Raw genomic sequence first — 27,266 nt, 5'->3', positions numbered from 1 at the left:
CCACAGCCGCAGAACGTAAACGTCAACAACACAACACAGATTTTGACATTTGTCAAACTAAGCTCAGTGCTGCCAGTTTAAAAATCAAGATTAATCTGCGAAGCTGTTATTATTCCGAGGTCGTAAAAGAAATAAAAACATACGATTTTTCATTTTTATGATGGTGACGGCAGAGCGCCACAGTTTCAGTGGGACATTATTTCAATAACGAATACCCAACGAATACCGAATACCATACGGATACCTACATTGATACCTACCCATGGAAGTAATAAGTAGTTAGGTACTTATAATGAAGGTGTTTTGAAGTTTGTCTTCCGATAGTATACCTACTAAAGTAACTCACAAGTAGAATCTCATGTGTAGTTATTTACCTATTTACAATGGTAAATAGGTAAATAACTACACAAGTACACATAAATCCCAAAGAACTCATTGGAAAACACGCCTGAGATTGCAACCGCCAGCACCCGCATATTATTAGGTACAGGGTACAGTTAGGTACAGTCAAACTATAAAGTCCTGACATCAAAGTGTGCGATTTTGCTTTACTTTTTATGATCATCAGTTATTTACTTACTTTTACATTTTAAAAATAAATAAAATACCGATTGACTATGGATTTTTAACGGATTTGTCCTTTAATAAATATAACAGATCGATTAAATACGATCTTAAACAATTACCTATAGTTAGGATCCACTTCCGTTTTCACGACTTAGTTGGACTGTAGGTACCTAGTTATCTTATTTCCAAATAAATATCCTGCTTAAGCACTTTCATACCATCGCTCTTACGGTGAAGGAAAACATATACTTAGGTAAGTGAAGAAACCTGCATAACTATCTAAAGTTAGCACATCTATGTAGATAGATAGGTACCTACGTATTATTATGTGAACCCACCAACCCGCAGTGGACCAGCATGGTGGGAAATGGTTCAAGCTTAGGAAGGTAGTTAAGACCTTGGGGATATGCACAAAGGTTCCTTTCGAGAGTGCCAGGTGCAGGTACTTTCATCCCCACAGAGAATAGAATAGAATAGAACTTTCATATGAAACAACTGTAGTTAGGAAGGTACTTTCATTATTATAGTAAAGGTAGGTAAGTAAGTATACTAAGTTAACTATAACTGTAAGTATAGTGGAAAATATTTATTCAGAGTAGTTGTAGGTACGTATGTACATGTCGCAGTAAGATAGTTAAAGCCGTAATATACGGGATATAATTATATACCGTAACATAGTTATACGAAAGCGATTCATTACTATCACACTAGGAATATAGCTATAAAACGTTCCAAGTTTAGTGATATACTTATGTTACTAGATTAAGTTTATTGAAATAGCTTTTGGAGTGTGCGGATAGACCGTAGATAAAGTATAAAAAAAATATTAGAAAAGCGAAATAAAAGGCCTATGTTCAGCAGTGGATGATTATTTGCTGATGATGATGATGATGTTAGGATCATTCAAAGTAATATTTGTAAGCTGTACCTATTGCATTTCTGGGTAACCAATCTTTCAAAATACCAACTGATGTTCCAATTTTTAAGACTTCTTTTTCGCTTTTCTAAAACATTTTCTAATACCTACATATTTTTTTATAGTCTACAATAAATCATTGCACCGCATACTCCAAAAGCTACCTATTTCACTAAACTTAATCTAGTAATATAAGTAGGTATACATAAGTTTTCACACGCTACCCTTTTTCATTATTTCTATTTCCTTTCAATTTGGTTGTCTGGAAGAGATTACTTTTAGTAATAAGGCCGCCGATTGTGTTATTTATTTTCTGTTCATGTTTGTAATACTGTTTCTTTTTTTGTGTGCAATAAAGAGTATTTTAACTTTATCTTTATAATCACTAAACTTGGACCGTTTCATAGCTATATTCCTAGTGTGATAGTAATGAATCGGTTTCGTATAACTATGTTACGGTATATAATTATATCCCTAGGGGGTTCTACCTTTTTTGGCATAAGATTTTTTTGCCTAATCTCGTATTGCATAGTAACGTTTGGTCAAAGTCTCGTTACGCCGAAAATCGTATGGCATAAATCTCGTTTAGTAAAAAGTTATTTCGCATAACATTGTTTAGCCTAATAATGGTATGGCCAAATCTTGAATAGCCTAATAATGCTATGGCATAGGTTTATACAAAGTAATAATATTCGTTTGGCTTTAACTTTGACGGAGCGTCTCCCTACATAGCGCAAACTGGTGCCTTGTATTGTTTCCGCTGTTTGGAAAACTTTGGTTTTGATGAACATGTGCACCTAACACGCTCCTCCTCGCTTTGCTCGCGTCGCACCTATTTTTAGGTTTCGATCTCATGGGGTTTGTAATAATTATATTGGTCGTTAACTTTCGATTTTTTGATCATACAATATCGTGATTTTCGGGATGTAGAAGAAAAATACCACAATTTGTACATTTACTACATACTTAATACATTATTTATTAAGATAACATTAGGAGAAACAAGATTATACATAGGTATAGACGAACATAAATTTGAGCAAACGAAACTTAGGTGTTTAAAGATTGTGCCTAAAGAGTTTTAGACGAAACGAGCCTTATGTCACATAAGTCTTGGCAAAGTGATGGTTCGGCCAAAAAAGTTTAGACCATACGAGTTATGCGAAATGAGTTTTGGTCAATAGAGATATGCGAGATGAGCGGAACCCATCCCTAGGGATATAACTATATTACGGATTTAACTATCTCACTCCGACATACATGTTACACTCACGGGCAATGAAATAGTTCCACTCACAAAATGCCGACGCCAAACAAGCCCAATTTTTTCAAACATTTATTTTAAAATTTCAACCAAATAGGTACCCTATGACCGTGTTTTAGTTAAATTTAATGATAATGTCCTGATGCTCTGTTAAATGTACTTAAATTTTTCAGAAGGCGTCATTAAGCTAGCTTTTTCCGTTTAGGAGATATTTGGTGTTTTGCACAGTGGAACCTTTTCATTTCCCGTGAGTGAAATTACTTATGTTGGGTAGGTATGTTTTACGATAAAATTACACGTGTCCTATAATATACGTTACTACATAGGAACGTGTAAGCTTTACACGTTCTCGAGCTTACACGTTCCTATGTAGTTACCTATATTATAGGACACGTGTAAATGATGCTAAGTATCTAAGAAGTAGGTACCCTAGATATATTTACCGTAAGTTATCGTACGCAAAACGCAAAATCCGAAGAAAATCTTTGATCAATCACGCTAACTAGAAACAGTTGATAACAAAATTCATTGTTCCGCATTATGCACTGAATTGTTTTATAAACATACCATACCTACCAACCTAATGGGTATTTTCCTATCGGCGAAAGGTTTATAAGTAGGGCTGTACCATAAATCGAAGTCATTCTAAGATCGGGTGTTAGAAATCCTAAATCAAAATGAAATTTATAGTGTGTGTTGCTATCTTCGCCTTCTTGGCTGTTCAGGTAAATTCGAGCGAAAGGGTAGTTAGGTAGGTACTTATTTCATTGTCTTCATCTTCACATTGTGGGATTAAGGTGGTAACTCAATGATTTCAAAAGTAATATATTATATGTCAATGTGGTAACTAGTTAATCAGTGGATTAGTTACAATTAAATAAATGTGACACCATGTAAGAGCCGATGTCTCAAGAAGAGTAGGTACGGCAAATTTCTAATCCCAAGCTGAAAACAGCAGCGCAGCTAGAACCCATTTCGGCAACGAGAAGCAACATTCATGCTCATTTTTTTATTTATTTTTATTAATGTAACTAGTTAGGTATGTGTTATTTCTCTGTGTGTTAGAAATAAATACATTTTCTTCTCTTCTTTCTTTCTAATCCATTTTTCTCTCCAACAGCTCAGTTCAGCTAGCACCGTCATGATCATGAACATGACCAATGAAGCGCGCCCCACTGTGGAGCCTACTACGGAGGTCCCTGCACGCGACACATTCGACATCAAATTGCATGGCGCACCCGCCGCACCGGTGGCGCCTAATGTAAGTTTTGTATTCTTCTTTTGAGCATTATTATTATAAATTCTTTATTGCACGTAAAAACATTGTACAAAGGCGAGTAGCATTCTCTACCAGTTAACCTTTGGTGATGTCGAGAAAGTGGTTGGTAGTGCAATAGGCTGAGAGGAGAGAAGTTTATCTACTTGAGCATGACGTTGCCATATGACAGAAGACTGAACAAGGGGCATAACTGCTTTCACTAGCTTTTAGAGCAAGCGATATAAACTCCTCTACACTATTCAGAGTTAGGATGTGTTACTAGCTCTCATCAGTCAGCAGCAGTCATATTGAGCGTCAGTCGTTTACTGCCCAAGATGAACCATAAAAGGTGTCTCAAGCCGGCTTCTTTAGTGCACCAGAATTTGCTGTTTTCCCTGGGGAATTCTCCAATGGATAGGCGACGCCGAGGTCACACAATCAATAATATCCATTGAACATTCTACAGGCAAACCAGACCACGCCGTCAGCTGACGCAGCCAAGGCCAGCACCACTCCAGACTCGATCCTCAAACAATAGTTACTTAATTGATTGATACAATGTGTAAAACCTTCATAGCTATTTTTATAAGTAGTTAGGTATTTTGTAACCTGCCCAAGGAACATATTATATAACTATATACTTACCTAAGTACTAACGAAAAGATCTGCCTATGTATTTTGTGACAAAATGAAAGAAAGTTTTCAATTGTTTGTTTATTGTTTATTGTTCATTTATTTATAATATTTCTTAATAATATACACAGTGCTCTTAAACCTAATAAGGTTTGAATGGGCACACATCACTCATGGTTGCCATTCATAGTTAAGTAGGTAGGTATTATGTAGGTATCTAAAGGTACAATATAAGTTCTTAATACAATACAAAATGTAAGACCAATACATATTTGAAAATGTTAAATATAAAACACAATCTAGCCAACGTAAATGAGAGGAATAACACATTAACAAATAAAAGCGAATAAAAGCGTCATGCTCACGCATCTTCAATATAAGTTACCTATGCATATGCACATAAGTATACACTCATCACAATATAAGAAGTCCGTTTGGACAGATCATCATTTTAATAGAATGTAACCAAAAAACTTTACGTTTGAGATGAACGAAACATTTTAAAATCAATACTTCTCTTTTTGGATTACAAAATCACATTTCTTTTTCGAGCGTTATATTATATGTAAGAATATGTCTCCTTTTATTTTTTTGTTCAAGTAAATTCCTAATTAAAATGTATTTTGAATTGCCTCGAAACGTATCAAAAAAAGTTAGGTTCTCAGCCTTTTTTTTTTTAAACACTAGTGCTGTACCTGATTAATCGTAAATTTTTACCGATTTTATCTAAGTCCGTAAAAAATCGAATCGAATCGAATGGAAGAGCATAAAATAATATCCGATTGACGTCGCAAACAAATTTAAAGAATCGTTTACTACATCTTTCTCCCTAAACAATCATTCATAATGCATTGAATTTAGTCGATCTTTACTACAAAAAGTATAATGGAATATTTTTTTTGCACTCACAGGTAACTTTTTTTTTATGGCAACACTATTAATTAATTAGCCTTTCTATTTAGTCCGCGTTCCTGTTGGATCCATTTCATTCACCATTTTGGAAGTTAACAGTGCGGTTCGGTATTTTTTTTGTGACTTTGTTTTGATTTTGGACTGTTTCTCTTACTATCACGTTGACCTTGGCTACTGTTTTCTGGACTTTGATTGAGCACTGTGATTCGGACTTTTCTGCAGTTTGTGCCGATTGTGGTGTGTGAACTTCTTTTCAAAATGTCGAAAAGAGGCCGTACTATTCAAAGCCAATCGCGTGAGTTGATTGTGAAGTTGCACGATTATTTTGAACGGGAATCGCTGAATGGTGGACCTTTAGTACCGGTAGCTCAAGTACATGATCGCATCATAGATGCGCTTGGGATCGGTACGAAAACTATACGGAAAGTCTTAAAGGAAAAGTATGGGCCTTCCGGCAGTGAAGACAATGTTTTACGTACTCCTAAAAAGCGGAAGAAAAGCAAGCCAGTGACAGGTATCGACTCATTTGATGCAGATGCAATTCGGAACCATATTTATGGATATTATTCAAGAAAGGAATACCCTACTGTGAGCAAACTCTTGGTATCACTGAAAGAAGCTGGCTTGTTTACTGGCAGTGCTACATCTCTAGTCACAGTTATGAAACAAATTGGATTCGAATATAAAAAGAGTGACCAACGAAAGATAATTATGGAGAGGTATGATTTAGTACTGCTAAGAGTTTCATTTTTGAAAAAAATGAATAAGATAACTGATTGGGATAACGTAGTTTTCATCGATGAGACATGGTTGAATTCCAACCATACAGTGCCACAATCATGGACTGATGACACAAAGGCATCATGTTCTAATGTGCCGATGGGAAAAGGTGGACGACTGATAATTTGCCATGCTGGATCAGCTGGGGGAGGTTTTGTGGACAATGCTTTGCTTGCATTTGAGTCAAAGAGCACAAAGGAATACCATGAGGAAATGGACGCTGTTAAATTTAAAGAGTGGTTTGCAACAAGTTTACTTCCTAACCTCCCCCATAAATCTATCATAATTATGGATAACGCACCGTACCATTCGATACACATTGATAAGCCACCCACTCAGGCAAACAAAAAGGCAGATATAGTGGCATGGTTGGAAAGACATGGCATCGAAGCCGACCTGAACAGTTTAAAGGCCGAGTTATTACAATTGGTGAGAGAAAATAAACCAACAACACCGAGATATGAAATTGACGAACTTGCACAAGAGCATGGACATACCGTCATCCGGACACCGCCGTACCATTGTCAATACAACGCAATCGAGTTAATTTGGGCTCAAGTTAAAGGTTAGTTTTCTAATTAATTCTTTTATGTAGACTTATTATTATTACTTATTTATTGAGCAGTGAAAGCCAGTTGGAGAAAATTCATTCAGTATTTTAGAGAGGCCATGGTATAGTAGATTCATTTTGCTCAGGGTTGTTTATTATAGTGGGGTGACAACAATTCAGAAAATGTACTTACCTACTATTTTTTTACGTTACCTGGCATACTATGCATAACAAGGCATCTTTACTGAATAACCATATGAATTTAATCTTTTGACAGGCTACGCAGCACGAAAAAATACAGAGCGACCGTTCTCCACCAAGAAAATGATGGGTTTATTGAAGGAAGCTTGTGCAAAAATCACAAAAGAAGACTGGGCAAAGGTAGTGCAAAGAACGAAAAATTTAATAAAGGCTGATTTTGATAGGGACATCAATATTGACAATATGATTGATAACGAAATAATTATATACACAGGCGACGATAGTTCAACGGATTATGCTTCTGACGAAAGTGAATAAATATTTATTTATTAATCTGTTTGTTTTAATTCTGCTGCAATACTCATTTCATAAAAAGGTATAACTAGCCAAAAATAGAATAACTAGCCCAAATTTGACCTCAATAGCAGTGACAGGTAGTTAACCCTTCTCATTGTTTTAGCTCTTACCTGAAATAAACGGGTTATCGATAACAATGCATGCAGGCCAGCCTAACCTTGACCATTATGTTGTATTGTAATTTATGCATCTGATAAGAAAAGTTCAGTCAGTCATCTCAAAACGTTAGGTAATGCTACTTCCCAAGGGTGTGACGCGTTCCCTACTGTTTTACCTACCGTCCCTACTGGCAGGTAATTAAAAGAGGTAGGTAGGTCCAACTAAAGTAATTTATTGATGGCCTACTGCGAGTAAATTATAATTTTATAAACAGGAAACGTTTTTAATTCAAAACATGTTATACCTACTAATAATGTATATAGAAAATGATAAATAAATGATTAAAAGTATCAATTGTTACTTTTGTTTAAATTCATCAGACCATTTAGAATCGATTTTCGATTCGAGAATCGGATTTTCAGGTTAACGATTCGTTTTGTCACATCCCTAATGGCGTCACAATGACAGCTGTCCAAACGGACTTCTTATATTGTGATGAGTATAGGTCGGTATATGAATACACGCTAAATATTTATCGTAGTTTTGGACACTGCGCGATCGGCACGGTGAGTGATACCGGTTCCTTATCAGCGCCGAGCGGGTTTCGTCGTCGCCGGGCCTTTCCTGTTTGGTCTAATTTATCTGTGGAATTATGAGCGGTTTTTTTTAAAAGTTTTAACAGTTTTAAGATAATGATAGGAAGTGTTGTTTTAATTTTATTTTCAGGTTTTTGTTGTTAATAGTTTTTTTTAGAGTTTGAGGTAGGTCGTTAATAAGTCTAGGTATTAAATATTTATCTGTTCTTTTACCGTAAGTGTTTGTGCACCTATATGTGGTAAGTTCTTTATTGGTCACTTTTCTAGTTATAATTTTATGTTGTATGGGTTTTATGAGATCTTGGCGATTATATTGTTCAGTGAGAAGTGCGTATTTAACTTTTTTGGATATCGGAATAACTTTGCAATGTTTGAACAGTTTAGCGTAGTCGTCCCTATATAAAACTTTGACATGATTAGGAACTATTTGTTTAAGTATTCTAATCTGTAACAGTTCAATTTGATCCAAATATGTTTTATATGTGCGGCCATAGCTAGTCAAGCCATAACTTACTATGGACTCGGCGAGAGATTTATATATGTTTAAAAGGATATTGTAAGGTGTTCTATATTTAATAATTTTAAGTTTAGCCATCAGCGCACGTAGCTTGTTACAAACTTTGTTTATATGGGGGCCCCAATTGAACCGACTATCTATTGTGACTCCAAGGTATGTGGCCTCGTCCACTAAGTCAATTGTTGTACAATCCCTGCAAGAACGTTTGTTGTTGTGGAGGCACTTGTGGCATTGAGATATAAGCTTGGGTGATATGTCACTCATATTGTGGCTGGATCGTATGTGCATCATCTGGGTCTTTTTAGCGTTGAGTACCAGACCGGCATCATGCGACCATGCACAAATAGTCGTGAAGTCTGACTGGAGTTTTTTCATCGCTACCCTGATATTCTTATCCGAAGCAATAAGACAAGTGTCGTCGGCAAACTGATACAGGGAACAGTGTTTTATAACTTCCGCCACGTCATTTACATACACTAGGTAATGTAACGGACCCAACACGGATCCTTGGGCCGTACCTATGGACACGTCTACTTCTCTGCTAGATGAATTTCCGATTTGGACCATATAAGTGCGATTTTGCAAGTAATTTTTGCACCAGTTTAGTAACGGGCCGCGAATTCCGGTGTTATCTAGCTTCTGAATTAGCTGATCGTGTCGCAGCGTGTCAAATGCCTTACTGTAATCTATGAAGACTAGCAGCACATGTTCTTTATTGTCAAGGCATTTATTAATTTCGTCTGTGAATTTAGAGAGCAATAGGCTAGTGCTTTTGTTTTGTCTAAATCCATATTGGGTATCTGTTAGGGTATCATTTTCGTTGTAGTAATCATGAATTAAGCCCGCTATGTATTTTTCAAATATTTTATTTAGAATAGGTAGGATAGTTATTGGTCTAAAGTTTGCGTAGTTACTTTCTGTACCATTTTTATATATAGGTCTGACTAGTCCTTTTTTTAGGTCATTTGGGTACACGCCTTTATTGACACTTATATTGATAAGTTTGGTTATGGTTGAGATTAAGTTGTCACAGGCGCTTTTAATATCTATTGGTCTTATGTGGTCCTGACCAGCTGATTTACGTACGCTGATTTTATCAATGATGCTCTTTATCCGTTTTGTTGTGGCTTTTTTAAAGAGTATTGAATTGTTGGATAGTTTAGTATTGCCTAGATTAAGTACAGGAGTTTTACAGTTAGGTATTATATCAGCGACATTTTTTTCGAACGCATTTGCAAAGTTGTTTGCAATGACAGTTTCATCCTTCCTTTCCATACGGAAAGCTTTACTGATCACTTCATCTACAGACCTCGTGATACGACCAGTCATATTGTTAAGAATCTGCCAAAGTTTCCGTGGGTTATTCTCATTTTCTTTTATTTGTTCTTTATAGTAATTATTTCGGGAGTTTTGTATAAGTTTGTTTGTTTTATTTCTTTGCTTGTTGTATTCTAATCTTAAGATGTAATTGTTAGGTGTATTTTTTAACTGTATAAATAATTCGTCTCTTTTGTTACATTGCATTATAATTTTTTTATTTAACCATTTTTCTTGCTTTCTAAATTTGTAGTTATTGGTTTGTGTATAAGATGCTTTTTTATATGCGTTGTTCAGGGTAATTTTTATTTTATCGTATAGCTTGATAGGGCATTCAATTTTTCTTATTTCATCCCATTGTGCATGGCTGATTTCCTCATTGAATATTTTATTGTTTATTTTAGTTACCGTTTTAGGAACAACCCGAGCGCTCGGCACACCAATAGCCGACAGCACGGTCGCGCGGTGGTCAGCCAATACTGTGCCGAGCGCCGCGGAGTAAAGGTCTTCCGTGGAGTTTCTGATAAATATATGGTCAATACAACTTTTTGAGATTTTACCATCCCTTTCTTCTATTCGTGTGTAATCAGAAATTCCGCACATAAGACCTTTTTCCGCCATTAAGTTCGAGTACAGCTCTTTGATTATGTTTTCTGTCTTTAAGTCAATGTTAATATCGCCCGCTAGTATGAAATATGGTGATTTTTCGTAGTGTGTTAATATTTTTGAAAGTTCATTTAGGAATTTGTGCTTGTTTTTATCCGGAGGTCTATAAAGTGCACACAAAACTAAGTCGTGTTGTTTTGATATAGTGATTTTACCTAGTAGGCATTCACAGTGTAATGTGGAAGTTTTATTTATGTATGGTTCAAAATTATATGGTTTCTTCACATATATAATTATACCGCCTCCTTTGCGTTTGGATCTTAGTTTCGTGTGCATTTCATACCCGTCGATATAAAATAATGTACTTATTGAATGGGGAATGTTGGCTTCTGTGATTATGATAACCTCTGGTTGGTACTTAGATTCATTTATGCATTGTAATAGTTTAGGGAAGTTTTTGGTAATTGAGCGTAAATTGATGTGAAAAACAGTAAATTTATTTTTAGTTGTAGGGATTATGGATAAAAATTTATTTAGGTGGGGACAATCAAATATTTCTGTAATGTTAGCCATTAGTATAGTAAAAGGTTAATACTGGTTGTGTAGGTAGTTAATATGAACTATTTTATTGGGGAATCAATTTCTTAATATCGTCCACCGATTTAATATTAAAAATTTTGGCCTTTTCGTTTTTACGTACCAGAATTCTGCCTTCACAGTTGCACCAAATAAACTTATAGTGGTCTTTTAGCGCAATCCTAGTCTCATACAGTAGTTTTTTGTTAGTGGATGTGAGAGCATGACGCACAAATATTCTGTTGGAGGCAGACTCTAGGTTAGGGTTAGACGGCAGCACATCGGACACGAGTAGCTCGGCGGCGCGACCTGCCCTCACCCACGGGCTGGTCTCATGCTCCTTCTTCAGCTCCACTTGCAGGATCCCGTCGCTCTGTCCAGCCTTTCCTCGTAATCTCTGTACTGTTTTGATTGCAGTGTGGTCCATTTTCAGTTTGATTGCTATGTCTTTGGTTATAGCATCGGCATTTTCATCTTCTTTGTATGGTACACCGGCAATTTCAATGTATTGATCAAGTTTTTTTTGTTCTTGTTCCTGCAGTTGTTGTTCATAGGCACACATTTTAATTAAAAGGTTTTGGTTTGTATTACCTAAGTGTTCATTTTTCTTTTCTAACATCTTGACCTTTGTTTTCAGTTCTTCCATATCCTCTTCATATTCTTCCATCTTACTGCAGCAGAATTCAACTGATTGTTGTAGTTCTGACATTTGTTTTTTTATTGTTTTTTCAATGTCTCTAGATATGTCTTGTAGAAGCTTCTTTATGTCGATAGATACTGGTTTAGACTTGCTACCTTGAATATTGCTATCAGGAACCTCCTCATCCTGGTCTTCCTCCGGTGCAATGAATGATTTTCTTTTAGGTGAGCTACTGAGACAGGCGTCACAGGACCATTCGAAGTTCTCCACGGCACGAAGGGCAGAGATTTGCTTGTTCGTAAGACCCGCACATTCTAGCGTAGCATGTAGGGACACTTCGCACCTGCTGCATTCAAGGCCTGGTGCTCTCTTGGTGATGTTCTTCTGGCAGTTATCGCACTTGGGTAGTTTAGGTGGCATATTGCGGGTAGTTATAAGTAGTCTGCAGATATATGACACACAACTTATCCGTACAAATGACAACCGACGAATGAATATACTTACCTATCAATTTGATTAAGTTCCTACTTATATCGACTTTCAACAATTTCCTTCCTAGCATTTCCTGAAACAAACTCCCTAAAGGGTGTGAAGCACAATTTATGTAGAACAGAAAGGCCAGTACGGGGCGCATTTAAGACGTGACAAAAGTCTCCGTCGCGCTCGCTCTTGAGGCTGCGCGATGTGAGTGAGCGCGATGCAAAACTTATGTCACGTGTTAAATGCGCCTTGTGCTACAAGCCTAGATGTGGGTAAGTACCTAGGTACCTACATATTTACAGCAGGAACCACCAAACTTGACCAAAACGATAATCACCTTCGCATAAAAATGGCGGCAGAGCTCACACAAAAAATTCAAATGATGTAATTTACCATAGGTTGTTTTATTAGGACTTATCGGGCCTCATCAATGTGATGTATGTAAGTACGGGATTTCATACAAAAATATCGAGATGTTAGAAAAACTGAAATTATTAGTTAGCTATTAGATCACTATTTATGATGGCGATGGCTATTTTTGTCCGATATGAACGATTGCCTGAGTGGCCTAGAAAGGAGATCATCATCTATCTCGCAATGTACTTTGTTCTTTGAGTGTCCTCATGGCTCAATGGACTCCTTGCTTCGAGAGTACTCGTAAGAAGGGCTAGCACAGGGCACATTTAATTTGTGACAAAAGTTCTCCGTCGCCTCTTGAGGCTGCGCTATGTGAGTGAGTGCGATGCAAAACTTTTGTCACGTTTTAATTGCGCCCTGTGCTAGCCCGTCAGGTGGCTGTGAAGAACACGATGTCTCTGCTGCTGGGCGGGCGGGGCAGCTGCAGCAGGGCGGCGCTGTTGGTGCCCGAGCGGTGGCGGGCGGTAGTGACGAGTGAAGTCTGGAAGAATATGGTAGAATAAGTATATTAATAAGTTGATATAGGTAGCGTATATAAGTCATTTGTTTGAAGCGTGTATGGTAACTAGAAGCCTATACAATATAGTACGCTACAATAAGCATGGCCACCCACAAACAGACAGGAAAGAAGGTCCAGCTGATTCATATTATGGAAATAGAGCTTATCAACATACATACATAGATGGATTAGCCGTCTTGGCCCTATTTCATGGCCTCCAGAATTCTTTAGTTTTTGCCTCCAGCAAAGAAAAGTGGAACGATGACGTCATCCAACCCGCTGAACCGTCGACGTTGCAATAAGCCATAACAAGGCACTCTTTGCGAAACGCATTTTTGAATGGGACTTGGCATGGACTTGGCAGATAACGATAACGTACGGTACTACAGTAGCTATAGAGCTTCCACTATGTTATTGTATTTTTCACGTTTCCTTATGTCTGGTAAGTAAAGTTGGTTTTCCTTTGCAGTCGTCAAATATGTATGGGATTTCGAATGTCAAAAAACCAATAATATAATGGACAGAGTATATGTATAAAGACTTGGCTGATAACGATATCGTACGGTACTACAGTCGCTAGTTAGCTACCCACCGTATTGCCATGGCTAGCATCCTCGGATAGCGGTCGATGCGTGCGGCTGCCTCGCCGCCTCGCGTTGGTGCCTCGCCGCGCCGCCGCCGCCTCGGCCCGCCGCCTCGCGCTAGTGGCGCCGTCTGCACACAAACACTGACGTCATCAGTCAATCAGTCGGCCTACACGTGGGACATAGCCGTACGGTCAGCTGCATAAGTCGTTATACACTTCTGTACCTTGTCAAACTGACGAACCGTCAATATTTCAATGAATGGATATGCGAATTCAGATTGACAAGGTACAAAAGTGTATAGCTACTTATGCAGCTGACTGTACAACCTATATCGATTGCAATATTTGTAATGGATGGTGTTATTGCGTGTAGTTTGCTGGGATACCGACGTTTTCATTGATGAAAACTGACCATACCTATAAGCTGCTATATAATAGACATCTCCTCAGCTCATGACTAGAGCCTAGAGGAATGTGCTGGATCTACCTAGATGAGTAGATTTCGTCACCATATCTTCCATCACTATAAAAGCTATAAGCAGTAACTAGGTACCTACATCGTAAATAAACGCCAAACCACTCCTTGGTACATGTAACAGCCGAGATTTGAACCTACACTCCGGTGTATAGTTACAACTCGTGCGAAATAACTGTGCACCCGACTGACAAAAACCAGAGGTCATATTAACTAGCTTTGGCGTACCTAGCGTGACCCCTGGTTCTTGCCGGCCAGGTGCACAGTTAATTGGCACGAGTAGTAGAAGGCGAATGTTCAAACTCACTATTAGTGGGCGGCGGCAGCGCGCGCGGCGACGCTATGTTGCGTGCGATGGACGAGCGCCGCGTGTCTATGAGGCGGACCAGGCATTCCAGGGCTGCTTGCTTGTTCTGCAACAATGCAGTGGTGTGGAAGTAAACAACAGTTTTGTTACTAACATTGCTTAATACATGACCTCTACCTAGCATCAGTAGCACAGGGACACAAATCCCTAGTTATAAATATTTTTTTATACATCTCGCTTCCTCATCGTTGCTCGCGAGGCAAGCGTGCGCCCGTGCGTGTGAAAGAGTAGTGCGCCCCGTGCAAGGCCTCGCCTCGTATTCTCTCAGGCAACATACGCAGACGGTCGTAATTTTGGTGAAAATACATGATGTCTATAAGTGTGTACCTTAGACAAGTAAACCACGTGTGTACATCCTACAGTATACACTATATTTTTATAACACTTCTCTCTCTACCCATAGACCATGACTTGCTACTGGTCTTACCCTGATCTCATCCAGCAGGGGCTCGAAGACGGTGGGGTCGCTGCTGTCCTTCAGCGCCTCCCAGCTCTTATACAGCCTCCGGTCTGAGAGACGGACCGTGCTCTCCAGCTCACGAACCTCTGAATGTATTAAGTTATATTTTAATAATATCTATCATCAGCCATCACCAACACCGGAATCGAACCTAATATTGTTTTCTTCATATAACTATACCGTTACCTATAGGTACTCTGGTACTACCCAATATTGTATGTCATTATTCATAAGTAAGTAGCTATACCTAGTTCCCCTTAATTTGTTTATGGTGGACCATATACGGACGATTAAGACGAAGAATGTCATATTAGTTACTTCACCAACACTTAAGTAAGGTCAACCGGGGCCATTGCGCCACAATACTTTGACTTTCATATTCATTTGATCATAACAAGCAGACTATACGCCCTATTAAGCTATAACTTGTGATACATATTAGGAAATTTTATCTTTTTTCATATTCTGATGCAATTTTGTAGAATTTTAAATATCTTCTACGTGTAAACGACGTTTCTACAAAAAATGGCATTTTTAGGCGCAATAACCCCTAGTGGGGCTAATGCCTCTTTCACTAGTTTTGTATGCTTGGAAGAGGTTTTTACAAGTATAAGTAGATATAATTTATAGAATTACTATTAACGTAGCTAATTATTAGCTTGTAAACTAAATACTGCGCTTAGTTAAGGAGAATCAGTTGATCAAAAAATTTTGGGGCTATGGCGCCTACGTAGCCTAATTTCTTGTAGTGGCATTTACCCCATCCAAGATTCCAGGGGTGCTCAACATTTTATTTATGAAAACTTTATTGGACTTAAAAAAGTATAAATACTTACGTGACAAATTAAAATACAGTATAAAAACATACAAGGGCATATGTTTTATAATTTGCAATCAAACCACAACTTTAAATTAGTAAGTATACCATTTTTAGAGTCTGACGAAATTTTAATCATTACAAAACTATTTAGATTTTTAAAAACAAGTGGGATCATTCTGTTAATATGACTATTTTTTATTTATTATATGATAATTTTCTATAGACGACCGAATGGCGTAGTGGTTAGTGACCCTGACTACTGAGCCGATGGTCCCGGGTTCGATTCCCGGCTGGGGCAGATATTTGTTTAAACACAGATATTTGTTCTCAGGTCTTGGCTGTGCCCGTAAAATGGCAATAGGCCCGCCCCCTATTACATTGGGACTAACATAACACTCTGGCGAAAAGTGGGTGCAGCAATGCACCTCTGCCTACCCCGCAAGGGAGTACAGTAGTACAAGGCGTGAGTGCGTGTTTTTTTTTTTTTTTTTTTTAATTTTCTATATACCGTGTTAACAACTTTATAATATCGACACCAAATGACGCCAATTTTTTTAAATATTTAGTTTATTATATATTAAAATTATTTACGTTTTAGTCGGATTACCAATCTAAGAATGTTAATTCTGATACGCCGTTAAATATTCTTCAATATTGCAGAAGGCGTCATTAACCTAGAATTTTTCGTTTAGGAGTAATTTGGCGCTAATGTCACTGGAACTTTTTCATTGCTCGAGAGTGTATTAAATACATTTATCATAACATAAAATGTTTAGAACCTCTGAAAATGGGGCTATTGCGCCGCAATAGAGGCAATAACCCCATCAGCCCAGAGGCATTTACCCCAAAATAAAAGCTAAACATACAATTTTGTAATTACATATTGTGTCCGAATCTTACGTTATTTCAATAAAATAATCAAAACAATATGTAAAGCAACAAAACAATAACACTAATTACAGTTAGGAAACATAGATTCTTTTAAACAAACACACATTTGGAACGATTCAAAAAAACGTGTCAGGAAACCTGAGGTGGCCGAAAGAGGTGAAAAAATTAAAATGACAGATTTGTTAAGAAAATTAACCCGGATACGACATCTATTGGTCAGAGGTAAAAGTTTCAGTTACAAAGATAGATAGCAGATGACTCTAGTAGTTCTAAAGTATGTGGTTCGGAAGATAAATGGATTCGAGGCATTAGCCCCGTAGGCGACTTGGCCCCGGTTGACCTTACCTAAAACTTTACCTTCCTCTCAATACTATAACTACCTACCTACGGTCGTAGTGGTTGTCGGAAAAAAATCTTCCGAAACAATGGTTTTGTTATTTGGTTAGCAAGATCAATTTCTCTATCTATCTATCTATAGGTATTTAGCATCTGTTAGCAACCCTCACCGCTCTCCCTCAGCGTGGCAAGTTGCGCGACGAGTTGCCTCCGCTGCGCTCGCACCGCGCGCCGCTGAGTCCTTGTTCTGGAGACCACGTCGCGCGCGTTCTGAGCTTCCGACGCTAGGGCTGCCACCTCGCGCGCCTCTTGCTCTAGGCGGCGTTCTAGCTCGCTGTAGAGAGATCATTTATTATTATTCAGCCTCTCCTAGGTAGTCCTCAGCAAGTCGTCGGCCCCTGACAATCTAATCTAGCTACATTGGTCATTTGAAGTTTTGCTGTAAGGGGATGGATTTGAAACGGTGCGTCATTCTTGGCCATGGCAAAAGGCCCTTTCGGAACGGCTAGGGTTATCGAAAGCCACTTCAAATATCGTTTATAAATTAAAGCCGCCTAGCCGTAAGGTCTTTTGCTTCGCTTTAAAATATTTTTTTACTGTTTTACGGGTACTAGGTAGTTAACTATTCTTGTATCTTACGCGGGATATTCTCCAGTGACGGTGGCGTACGACTGTATGTTCCTGATGACTTCTACTAGATGGCGCAACTGATCGCAGAACTCTGGCAGCTGCTCCGGCGTGAGGTATTGTCCACTGTATCTGTTTGCACATACGAGCTATTACTGATTGGCTCTATTAACGTTTCACTCAGCGTAGACAGTAAAACATAGTTAATCCGATTTATCTGCATACCAAAAGATAAATATAGGTTTGGTTTGTTACTGCCATTTATCGACGACGACGTATAAGTAATACAAGAAAATTCCGGTGGACCAACTATCTACCTATCAACTGGCCTACTGTCACCCTAGGTATCTAACTAACCACTAAGTAAATAATTATGTAACTAAGTCGTGTGAACTTGGGGAGGTTATAAATTTCACTCTTTTACATATTAGTAGTTAATAGTATCAACCTATAATAAATGTTTAGTTCTTTAGCTACAAAAACACTAGTTTCAACTCCATCTAGCGTCAAGTAACCAAACTACCTCAAGTCGGCGTTAGCTGTGAACTGCTCCTCTTCTCCTATGCTAGTGGTAGCCTCTTCCCCCGGTTCGTCTGAGCATCTTGTGTACGCTGTCATGGAGTCTTCGTCTGTCATGAGGATGTGTGAGGTGCTGTTACAACCGGCACTCCTGTAGAGAAAACTGTGAATGCAGCCCAACCGATCTAGCCAAATTTACCGTTGAACCCCTCCGATTTCGACACTGGGTTACTTCCTGATAGCAACGGTTATTATTCTGAGGAACGGTTGCTCTCATAAATTTACTAGCGCCATCTATGTTATAGAACCTAAAGAACTAACAAACGATTCGAATCGGTTCATCCTTTCGCACCCACTTTGGCCACAGGTAGGTATGCCAAATGGATTTATAATGCCAAATGGATTTATAATCATCATAGGTACTTACCATATTCATACTTATTACAAATGAATCTATAGGTAGACTCCTTACACAGTGGAAGGCACGGAGTATGACTTGCCGACAGCTTGGTGTTGTCTATGGTGATCGCCGCGCAGTCGACCAATGAGGCGTGTGAGTAGGCGCGATTGACGACCGTTGGCCTCCATGGTTGGTCCGAATGGTGCTCTGGAATTGGGGTGTTTATGCTGTTTACCTGGCAGTCATGGTTTCGAGGGATTTCCTATTTAATGCCTCAGAATAAGGTTTAATTTGAAGAGTAAATCCTCTATGGTAGCGCCATTTAGAGGGTGTATCCTGAACTTTCTCAACACAATTTCTCTGTACATTTGTGACGATGACGATCTATCGAGAGTTCTCGAGTGGAGAACAGGAACTCATCTGCAAACGTAAAGACGGGCGCCCTCTAAGCCTCTTAACCAAAGGCTGTTCTTCTCACAAAATATGATAAGTAGGTACTTACATTGAATCCTGGGTATTCTGAAGGCTAGGTATGCTGTAAAAGGTCCATTATTCCTGAGTTCTGTTTTGTAACCACATGAATTTTGGTGTTTTATTTGTTTGTAAACATTTTAGAAATTGTCCTACATGATTATTTTGACACAAGCTTTAATAAAAAATGACAAACCTATTAAAAACTCAAGGAATCATAAAGCAGTGAAAGAGAAAAAGGTTTATTGAATCATTCATACTTATTCTGAGGTTAATCATTAGCTCATAATCGTCCAAGCATATAGGCCTCTCTCCAATGAGCACTATAAAATTATGTCTTCGGTTTCCTAATCCAGCCCATGGTCTTATTATACCATGATCCAGCCATGGATTGTTGATGAAGACGCTGTGGCCTGAATATGGAGTAATTCCCTACACCTTCCTGTGTTTTGATCATCGAAGTTAGTTTGAATAAAACAACAAGGCTAGTTATTACCGAATTGTAATTCATATAAAAATACAATTAATTATCATCAATATATAATACATAATCGCGCGACTGCCGACGCAGGCAAACAAATTATTATTTTATAATGAAACGTAATAATTAATCATTGTGAAACATGAAATGCTATTTGAGACAACACAGTTAAGTACATTTTACATTAACGATAGGCACATATCAGTCTATTTTACACTGCCTACGCATTTTAGTAGACCTTAATTTTTTTACTCTTTCTCCGATGTTGCGAAATGGTAGAGCAACCATATTTTTTTGTATTTTAACGGTATGTACTAAAATGCCTAGCCAAGAGACTTACAAAACAATGAGCGTAAAATTTTACAAAAATTACGACACTAAACATCAACATCCAATGTGTATAAGAGACATAAATTCGTCAAAAGATCCACAATTAAATATGCTTGCAATTCCTACTTCAATCAGTGACCATCGCAGTTGAAACACCTACTTTTAAAAGAAACCAGCACAAAACCGGCACGGAAAAAACCTATGTTTTAAGGGAAAAGTATTAAAATATTAGTTATTACAATGTTACTTAAAGGGTCTCGAAGCTAGACTAAATAATTAAAAAGAGACCTAATTGTTTATTAAAAAATACTAGAATAGCTAAATAGCTTCGCGAGGATTATACAAGAGAACAGCTTCTAGCCAGCGCACTGGACAAAACTAAGCTTGGGACCAGTAATTATAATCTCAAAGACCTAGCCAATTCTAAGAAACCTATCATGATTCCTAGTCTAAACATTAATAATACAAAAACTTAATTTCAAATGTTTCGTTTCTTATTGAGCTTGTTAGCTTAAAAGTTATACAATAAAATGCTTTTAATGGAATAAATCGTAATCATTATTGTATCAAATTACTTATGTTATAATGACAAATAGGGTAGTTATTATTTTTTGGTAACGAATTTGTCACAGAAGACAGGCAGATAATATTAGAAGACAACTTAAATACATTCCTAGCTATTACCTGGTCCCAGCGCGTCAACACTAAATGCCAAACAAAAAAAGCACCGTGAGAGTATCACACGCCTGAACTTACGGCCTCATCAGTCATCCAATCGAAACGGGTTCAGCAACATTACATTTTACACACACAAGTAAATCGTCACATTCATGTAAAAGTTAAACATTGAAATGTCACTGGCAGTTAAAAAGTTGTTACAATAAAAAGAAAAACATAACCAACCAAACCCCAAATCAATCATCGAACGAATTCAAATATGGAATCAGCGAGCGAGCGCGGCGCGCCTCAGCACAAGACCATAGACAACTGAACGTCATCTGTCAGATCCGTGTTCTGAGGTTTACGCCGCGTTTCGCTTGCATGTTGTTGTGATACCCTCTGACCCAGCTTCCTTACCACAGGCCGGATGAGAAACCGCCCGGGGGGACTCGCACACGCTTCGGGGCCTCCGCTTGTGGGGCCTGCGGGGCCGGGGCCGGCTTGGCCTCTTCCTTAGGGGTTTCCGGTTTGGGTTCCGCCTTAGGTTCAGCCGAGGCACCGTTTTGGTGACCGTCGCCGTTTTGAGCCGCCGCTGGTTGAGCCCTGCCGCCGTCGTATTCGAATTGACCTGTAACAGGAAAATGGTTGAGTTATTTACGATTATTCCCTAAATATCTTACGACAGTCATGATTATCGGAAAAGTTAGTTAGGATAGCCTGGAACCTATCCAATTTAATACCTTTGTAATCCCAGCGGCCATTAATAATAGCCAGCCGAGTCTATTGACCTCTGAAAATAGGCGAGTCACCCGATATTCGTGTGGTGTGGTGGCTCAGCTGATTTAAGAAATCGATAGGTTGTTCAACCTAGACATGAGAACCTCTCCTTCACTGTATCATTCCCACATTAAATTGACTTATTATCTTACTTTATTACCATACTTAAGTACCGTTACGTCAAGAATCTCACTACAATCAAGATCATCAGCACACACATTCACCTACTGGACATAGGCCTATCAGACATATTTTAACTTCTATGATTGTAAGCGCAATTTACAGCGGAGGATCTAATATACTGTGGACGAACGCTCAAACACTAGAAGCAAATATACACCATAATATTTAGTGCTATCAAATACCTTATGTATTTGTATGGCCGTGACAAACTCCCTTTAAACATAATTTTGACTTGGGTCATGTGTTTGAGCTTGTGGTTCAGTGAAAGTCTAAGCGGCATGCACTTCAATACACTCAGTTCAAGCATACCGTTATCATGAAAACCTGGCTTCAAGGTTATACATAGAACCCCGTGTATTAAAAGCCCAGCCTGCTGTGTGGCGGAAACTTCAGATAATGCGCGAATCTTTAATAGAATAGAATAGAATAGAATTCATTTATTCACCAGAAACAAGGTATACAGTAGTTCTTAAAGTACAGTTTATAGAGACAATCATGTTTCACCGAGCAGACGGTATGTGAAATACAATTTTAATGTAATTATAGGTACAATTTTACCTTTGTCGCCGCATCGACTCTCGTGCAGTACCTAAAGCTCTAAAGCTAATGATGACTTACCGCCAGCAGCAGTGGCGCCTGGCACCATACGGCGCCCAGTCGTGCGCGGGGGCTCGGGCTCCCCTCCGAAGATGTCCGTGTGTCCCCCGCCCGGGGGCCGCAGCACGCGCGACGACACGCGGTCGCCATCACCCAGGCCTACGTTGAAGGAGGTTGACGTCATTGTTGCTGGGGAGAGAGGGTGGAGGGTTAGAGATGGTTAAGCCTTAATAAGGCATGGTAATAAAAAAAATGGTATTGGTACAAGTTCAAAATAAGATGGTAATAATTTTCCCTTTTCCTTATTATTAAGGGTTAGGGTAGTGAGAGACTGACTAATCCTGCCACCACGATGACCAACGGTAGTTCACAACTGTGTAGATATATTAGCTTTCAGATACCCATAAAAGATGATCTGCCTAGCTATATATGCTAGCTAACTGATTATCACCCACACGCTAAGAAGATGGTTCAAGGAAACCCTGGACCTCTAGACTGTACCACATGAGTGGTCTATGACTTAGCTATCACGTGCATCGTGCATATAAGAAGTGTAAAGCGAGAGGTGGGTGCCTCGGCTATCGCGAGTTACCTCTGGCTTAAAACTTAACTATAGGCGGTCGGTTACTTATGCTGTCTAAAATTCCATTGCCACATATAGTGCGGAATTGCATGTAATGTTTATTCAAATAATGTTAATATTAGCTGCGAAATATTCATTGTTATCAAAAATATTGGCGGCACAACTATGAGTCATTGACATGAATATTGTTTGAACAATACAGACGATATGAAAGGTGCGGGTCGCACGATTACAAACCCCAATTATTTGAGTGCGAGTCATTGACCTAAACATAGGCATTACGAGAAAGTGTCGTGTTTGCAAAAGGCAATGACAATAAAAAGTAAAAAGAACGTCTGTTACGAAAAGGGGACAGCGAAACGAGGAGCAAAAAAATACTTGGCAACAAACTGCACTGAAAGCAGTGTAAAGTTGGTCCCTGTGTAGTTTAAGTGGTTTCGTGTCTGAGGCCAACATTACAAAGCTTTCCTGAGAGAATTTGGGAGAAGTAAGCCATTTTTTTTTATAAAAGACAACTACCTATACTGTCCATAGAATAAAAAAAAATCTACTTGCGGCACAACCCAAACAAACAGACAGACGAATCTTCACATAGATCTTCAGTCAGGACAATGTACCAATTATTATTCACAGTCGGCATATCACTGCGATGGCGGCGGGAAGAATGCTATAAACAATTATATGCTAATAGCACTTCCTAATAGCTCAGACAGCTTCAATTTAATATGATAATGGAATTCGGTTGGCCGGAAAAATGCAGCAAGCAGCATGCATTCTTTCGGCACTGATGCATCGTGATAATGAATTCGGCAGAAAAGAAAATGTAAGTATATGTATTTGTAATATTATAGTTAGTGTGTAGTATATTAATGAATCTACAGTTCCTTTTAACATGTACACTACACCCATCTTAATGTTTTATTCCCTCCATCCAAAGGTTGTCTGGCAGAGATAGCTTTTAGTAAGACCGCCTTTTTTACCCTAATTAAGTTGCAACTTGTTAATCTTATTATTCTTTGTTGGTGTACAAATAAAGTGTATTCTATCTATCTAAAATGAGTTCTCGTTTTCCTTCTTGTGTCCCTTTAATCAGGTAGGTAGGTACTATACTAACCACCTACGTGAGTAGATAAGTAACTGATTCTCTCCCTGCACATAATATTATGTATACTGCAATCACTCTCTACACATAATATTATTATAATCAAGTGATAATAGAAATGTTTTACAATTCACGGTAATTTAAGTTTCTAGCACTATGCAGGAAAGGAAACATACACCAACCTTATTAAATAACTAGCTGTTCCCGCGCGCTTCGCTTCGCCTTAAAAAGTTTTCCCGTGAGAATTCCGGGATAAAAAGTAGCCTATGTTCTTTCCCAGGGTCTAGACCGTCTGTATACCAAAATTCATTCAAATCCGTTCAGTAGTTTTGGCGTGAAAGAGTAACAGACAGACAGACACAGTTACTTTCGCATTTATAATATTATACATATAGTTAGGATATTTTGAGAGACAAGACGATTGAACTTATCAAGCGGTATTCAATGAAATGCAATATGTTAAAGTTGCACATGGATTAAAGTGCTATCTGATCTAGATAGGCTATCATGGATTACCTAGAAAGAAAACCTCATAATGTTATACTTCATTCCTGACTAATCAGCGTACTAATCTATACAGATAAATATTATTATCTAGGGGCCGTCCATTAATCACGTGAGGCTCAAAGGGGGGGGGGGGGGGGTACTGAAAACCTCACGAAACATCACGAGGGGGGAGGGGGGGTTAACGTTGGACATCACGTGTATTAATTTTTTGTCAAAAATTAGGTATTGCTGAACCGATATTTTAGACGGCGCAAAAATTTTAACGATTTGTAGTATGACCTATATTTTTTCTAGTCAAAAATTGCCTTTACATAGACTTCCAAAAAAATACACGTGATCCAGGGAGGGGGAGGGGGGGTTGGTCACAAACCTCACCAAATATCACCAGGGGGGAGGGGGGGGTCAAAAAATGAGAAAAACGACCTCACGTGATTAATGGACGGCCCCCTAGATATGAATTCATGAAATATTTACTGAAACATTTAATGGATAACAAGATTCTATGATTCATATTATATTTAAACAATGAATGCCTTACTCAATAATCTTATTAGCTTGACTGCAATGTATGACTGTCTGTTTATAAGTACTAGTGACTAAGCAGTAAAAAACTGCGTAGATTTATACTGTTGGCATTGAAATGAGCCTAATGATGTGGAAACAATCAGAAGGATAGAACTATGTACCTATGTAAATATGTTTTACATTCCAAAATAGAAAAAGTGACATTAAATAATAGTGTAAACTGGTGTTTGCACTACCTACATACTGCATTACAGAACTTATTACAAAGTATATAGTTTACAATAAATCTGATTGTGGCCATAATTAGATTTCAAGCATATCAGGAAAAATCAACAGCATTTAAAAGTCAGTACTAAACATACTGACATCCATATAAGGTGAGGTAGGTAATAAAATACTTAAAAGGAGTATAATGATTGCTCTTAACCACACAAGACATTGAAAGCGATATTTATACAAATGTGCAGCTAATTTAATACTGATAATGTATTGCATGGAATGGAAGTACAGTTATGTAGAAAATCAATCTCATCCATATGCATTACTATGGCAACAAACTACAAGATAGTGTTTGTTCCTTCACATTGGAGTAGGTAGGTACTAAAACTAATGTGCAAAGTGGCCGAAAAGGGGTAGTGGCCGGTAAACTGGTATGTTTACCCTATAATGTTTTTTTGTTGAGATCCTGGACATCTAGATTCTACCATCTGCAATCCAGAGAAAGAATCTGGTAGGATGATATAAATTTTATTTCACTTTTAAAGCTGTCTGTCCATAGAAGCAGAGTGGGTGTGAAAAATTTAGCAATAGGTTTGCACAAAAACATTATTGTGACATTCTACATCCCTTGCCAGTGCCACTGCACCACCCGTTTTTATAGGCAGTTATTTATCATGAAACTATTCTATTTCATTATTGCAAATCCACTAGAACGCCTAGTTGGCTCCATTAAGGCATGTTGGCCTATCCTTTACTCTCAAAAATTCATTAATAACTCAATATATAAATTAAAAATGTACTAAGAAATATACTAAGAAATAAAATGTGTGTGAATACTAAATCCTATAAAAATGGTAAAAAAAAAGATGGCTTATTTTCAATCAGAAAAGACTCAAGTCCCAACCATTGCTTCTACTTAAAGTCTACCAAAATTTTGAAAAAAAGTCTAAATATAGTTTTTTTTCTAAAAATACCAATTCAATACAATAAATACCTGGTTGGTGGGTCATCTTGAAAGCTGGCTGTTTAAAAACATCAGATATACAATTACTTCAAAGAGCCAACAAATGTAATCACATATAATATCAGTTGTAGGTCAAAAGGGCACCAATAATTAGTTCTAGTAGATCAGAAAGCCGGAAATGGCTGATATAACAAGTATGTTACCTATGTAGGTTTCAACTAATAGTCTATTCAGAAGAATAGCCTAAAATTGCATACTATGCAATACATACCATGAAGGGTTGCAGTAATGATAGGTTACTACTAAGGGCCTACCTCTAACAGTTATATGAGTCATGGTAACAAATTGTTATGGTTTTCCCCTATTTAAATCAATAAGGGGTGGCAGTAGACACAAAGGGTCAATTATTATGTAAAATTAAGCAGGTCTATGTTCAATATTGATTGATACTAACGTAGGAGGCAGATTGACAAATAGGTAGGTATCTACCTAGTTGTAGAATGAAAGAGCCACATGGATTTACCACAAATAATCAATAATGTACTACACAATGGTGAAAGTGGCTAATTATGTGTTACTTGCTAAAGTTAACCGTAAATATCATCAATCACAGGGTACACGGCAAAAATTAATCATCCAAGACTTGATGTAACGGTAAATTGCTACCTACTTCTTTGTCCGACATGTCTGCGTGCTACAATTACCTTCAAATAAAGTAATATCTATGCAGAATGCAGATCTATCCGGTAGCATGCAGCAGCCCAAGCCGGATAATGCCAGGGCCACAGCCCCAAAAGCACATTGACCTTACGAATCTTGAAAAATAACGGCGCGCCTTTGTCGGAATTCATCTTGTGGACCGGCAAAATGGATGAGAAACGTAAGAATACCACTCACCTTTATTTGTTTGGAGTAACTACGACTTAAATAATCAGTCTTTGGAGAGTAACAATTGAAATTGTTACTATTGAATAGATTTAATTTTATTGAAAAGATATTAGTCACACAACCCGACGACCGTTTTATTTTTTTGACAAGCAAGAATGACCGAACGAAATGAATGAAAAATCGATAGAAAAGTTCAGCGAACGGGAATGTTGCCCTATAAAATATATATTTTTTTATTGTAAAGGGCTCTGTACATATGTACCTACGATCACCAACCCAAAATATAATAATCAAATTCTTTAAGCAAAGCAAT

General features: G+C 38.0%; 3 protein-coding genes across 4 annotated transcripts; 1 reads left to right on the top strand and 2 right to left on the bottom strand.

Annotated features, from left to right (window-relative positions):
* Positions 1 to 5,808: 5,808 nt before the first annotated feature.
* LOC119694568 lies at positions 5,809 to 7,414 on the top strand. Its single transcript, XM_038121192.2, has 2 exons — positions 5,809 to 6,895; positions 7,158 to 7,414. Exons 1-2 carry the CDS (start codon positions 5,809 to 5,811, stop codon positions 7,397 to 7,399), a joined length of 1,329 nt encoding a protein of 442 aa, XP_037977120.2. The 3' UTR covers positions 7,400 to 7,414.
* A 5,238-nt stretch (positions 7,415 to 12,652) lies between these two features.
* Positions 12,653 to 19,337, bottom strand: LOC105394617. Its single transcript, XM_048621988.1, has 9 exons — positions 19,169 to 19,337; positions 18,739 to 18,873; positions 18,271 to 18,417; positions 17,760 to 17,879; positions 17,291 to 17,454; positions 15,041 to 15,159; positions 14,554 to 14,659; positions 13,778 to 13,899; positions 12,653 to 13,167 (listed from the first exon to the last, which is right to left on the bottom strand). Exons 2-9 carry the CDS (start codon positions 18,852 to 18,854, stop codon positions 13,057 to 13,059), a joined length of 1,005 nt encoding a protein of 334 aa, XP_048477945.1. The 5' UTR covers positions 18,855 to 18,873; positions 19,169 to 19,337; the 3' UTR covers positions 12,653 to 13,056.
* Positions 19,338 to 19,623: 286 nt separating this feature from the next.
* Positions 19,624 to 27,122, bottom strand: LOC105391958 (jupiter microtubule associated homolog 1). Of its 2 annotated transcripts, XM_048621989.1 has the most exons (4): positions 24,252 to 24,342; positions 24,033 to 24,044; positions 22,187 to 22,354; positions 19,624 to 21,236 (listed from the first exon to the last, which is right to left on the bottom strand). In XM_048621989.1, the coding sequence occupies exons 3-4, from the start codon at positions 22,347 to 22,349 to the stop codon at positions 21,022 to 21,024; spliced, it is 378 nt and encodes a 125-aa protein (XP_048477946.1). In that variant the 5' UTR covers positions 22,350 to 22,354; positions 24,033 to 24,044; positions 24,252 to 24,342; the 3' UTR covers positions 19,624 to 21,021. The 2 variants fall into 2 exon arrangements, with proteins under 2 accessions (XP_048477946.1, XP_037962700.1); XM_038106772.2 differs by lacking the exons at positions 24,033 to 24,044; positions 24,252 to 24,342 and adding an exon at positions 26,963 to 27,122.
* Positions 27,123 to 27,266: the final 144 nt, after the last annotated feature.

This window comes from Plutella xylostella, chromosome 7, assembly GCF_932276165.1.
Source record: "Plutella xylostella chromosome 7, ilPluXylo3.1, whole genome shotgun sequence".
In the NCBI taxonomy this organism is placed as follows: domain Eukaryota; kingdom Metazoa; phylum Arthropoda; class Insecta; order Lepidoptera; family Plutellidae; genus Plutella; species Plutella xylostella.
This window is presented reverse-complemented; position numbering and strand designations above follow the sequence as displayed.